The sequence below is a fragment of the Eucalyptus grandis genome, chromosome 9 (assembly GCF_016545825.1).
Source record: "Eucalyptus grandis isolate ANBG69807.140 chromosome 9, ASM1654582v1, whole genome shotgun sequence".
In the NCBI taxonomy this organism is placed as follows: Eukaryota; Viridiplantae; Streptophyta; class Magnoliopsida; order Myrtales; family Myrtaceae; genus Eucalyptus; species Eucalyptus grandis.
In genome coordinates this window covers 1,370,400-1,372,874 of record NC_052620.1, presented here as the reverse complement: position 1 = coordinate 1,372,874, position 2,475 = coordinate 1,370,400, and the positions used below count along the sequence as shown (strand labels likewise).

Sequence of the window (2,475 nt, the reverse complement as noted above, 5' to 3'; positions counted from 1 at the left end):
CTGGATATACCGTTACGAACATAATATGATAATACAAAGATATCCAACATGATGAGTTCATTTCACTAATATGCTCTCCACTTGCTATTTCATAAATTATGTGGGTAGATCGATGTGGTGTGAAAACTAAAACACGGTCCTTTTGAAAGGGTCGTGTCTAATATTTTATTGTGGGGGCAACATGGCACGATATCTTTTGCCAAAAGGAGATGGGTTGAAACCAACGAAGGGGCAAAAGGGCAAGGAGAGCCACGTTCAAGGAGTCCCAAGAGACCATTCAAATTACCGCTACTGCCACTCGCCTCTATCCATTCCCCGAGTCCAGACAGATTAGCTGACGGACGCCATGACAGAACCGGAGAGTCCTCCCACGAGTGTAGCCCCTGTGATTGGCCAATTGACCCAACTGCCTAGGCTGCGCTCACCACCTTTTGCTAACGAAGGCCTCGTGTTGTTGCCTTTTCTTCCCCCCTTCCCCACGTTTTCGATCTAGATACACTCCGACCGGTCGTTGCGTGGGATCTGTCTACCTCACGTGTGAATTTACCCCCAGTTGGCAGAGGTCGTGCCTGTATATAAACCCCTGGTCGCCTCGTGTCTCTGTGTGTGGATTCGACTTCGAAAGTTGAACTTGGAAGAAAAGAGAGCACGGACAACAGAGTCGCCGAAGAAGACGAACAGAGTTGAGAAGAGAGAAAGAGACAGAGAAGATGAAGAAGGCACAGTTGGCGTTGCCTGCGGGGTTCAGATTCCACCCCACGGACGACGAGCTGGTGAGCCATTACCTGATTCGCAAGTGCGCTTCGCAACCCATCTCCGTCCCCATCGTTGCCGAGATCGATCTCTACAAGTTCGACCCTTGGGACCTCCCAGGTACTTTCACCCGCTCCCTCTGCTTCTCCTGGCTCTGTTTCTGAACAATTTCTGTTTCTGCATGTGTTCATTTTGGTGAATCATCCCATTCTGGGAAATGGGTCGACGAGTTTTGTCACTTTTAATTCTGTCGTCAAAATTTCGTTCTTTAGTTGGAATTGTCACCGTAATATGAATTCTCTAGTCCTCATCTGATGCTTTTGAGAGGTCCAACGTTCGAGAGTTTGAGCTTATCATTGGGACATGTGGGTAGAAAAAAGTAGTTGACTTTTTCATTTGCTTTCTCATCGTCAAGGATCAAATATGATGGTTTTGACTCTGATTTTTTACTTTTCAAGATCTCTTGTGAATTTAAGAAAATTATTTCTGATGGAGTTCGGCTTGGAATTGCAGAAATGGCTCTGTACGGCGAAAAAGAATGGTACTTCTTTTCTCCGAGGGACCGCAAGTACCCCAACGGGTCACGGCCAAACCGGGCAGCCGGAACCGGGTATTGGAAGGCGACCGGGGCCGATAAGCCAATCGGCCGCCCGAAGACGCTCGGCATAAAAAAGGCTCTAGTGTTTTACGCTGGGAAATCTCCAAGCGGAGTGAAGACCAATTGGATCATGCATGAGTACCGCCTCGCCAATGTCGATCGATCTGCCGGCAAGAAGAAGAACTCGAGGGTAAGTGCTGTCTTTCCCTTCTTCTAACCGTTTTTGGTGTTCCCAGACCTGTAACTGGAAGAATTCATAAATGAGACTCAATGATTAACGTCGATCCTTGCTATTATTGCAGCTTGACGACTGGGTTCTATGCCGGATATACAACAAGAAGCGCATCATAGAGAAGCATTTCCCTTCCACGCACAATAAACTGGCAGAGTTCCCGGAAATGGAGACCAAGCCGCAGATTGTCATGCCAGCGGCGCTGAACCCTTACACAGCTCCACAATATGGCCATTCGCCAATGACAACAGATCACATCCACACGGACTCATCGGAGTCGGTACCAAAGCTACACACGGATTCTAGCTGCTCGGAGCATGCGGTGTCCCGGACTCAGCATGCGAGAAGGAAGTGCAGAGCGAGGTTAAGTGGGACGATTTGGAGAAGGCCCTTGATTTCCAGTTCGGTTCGATGGATAACTTCTTGGAAGATGCGTTCGCGCAAGGACAGTTTCAGCTGGATCAGTTCTCGCCTCTTCAGGACATGTCCATGTACTTGCAGCAGTCATTCTGATTAAGTCCATTCAGGTTGCGACACATTGAAATTGCATGATCCACTGGCACGGTGATTAATCAAGACAATCTGTCTTGGACTAATTGCTCACGTGGGGCTATAGACTAGAGTTACTCCAGGGATTTTGCTTTGCTGGGTTTTGCCAGAGAGAGAAGCAAAACGTTGAGGTGCATCCAGTAGCAGAGTGTTAGCAATCTGCCTGGCTCTAAACTGGCCGAGAGATGACCCGGCAGAAGCGCCGCAATCTTGAGGTTTTAGGATCGTGTTGACTATCGTCTCATGTAAATAGCTGATGAAAGTCTCTACGGAAACTATTTGCTGTAACATTGTACCAAAATTGTTTCGATTTTTTATTTAATGAAGATTGTTTTAATATTCA

At 47.4% G+C, this 2,475-nt stretch overlaps 1 protein-coding gene across 1 annotated transcript; it reads left to right on the top strand.

The window, feature by feature from the left end:
- Positions 1-599: 599 nt before the first annotated feature.
- On the top strand, positions 600-2,475 carry LOC104418055 (NAC domain-containing protein 2-like). The gene is given in 4 exon segments (XM_010029263.3): positions 600-873; positions 1,267-1,541; positions 1,654-1,906; positions 1,909-2,475. Coding segments are annotated over 4 exon segments (879 nt in total). The 5' UTR covers positions 600-710; the 3' UTR covers positions 2,097-2,475.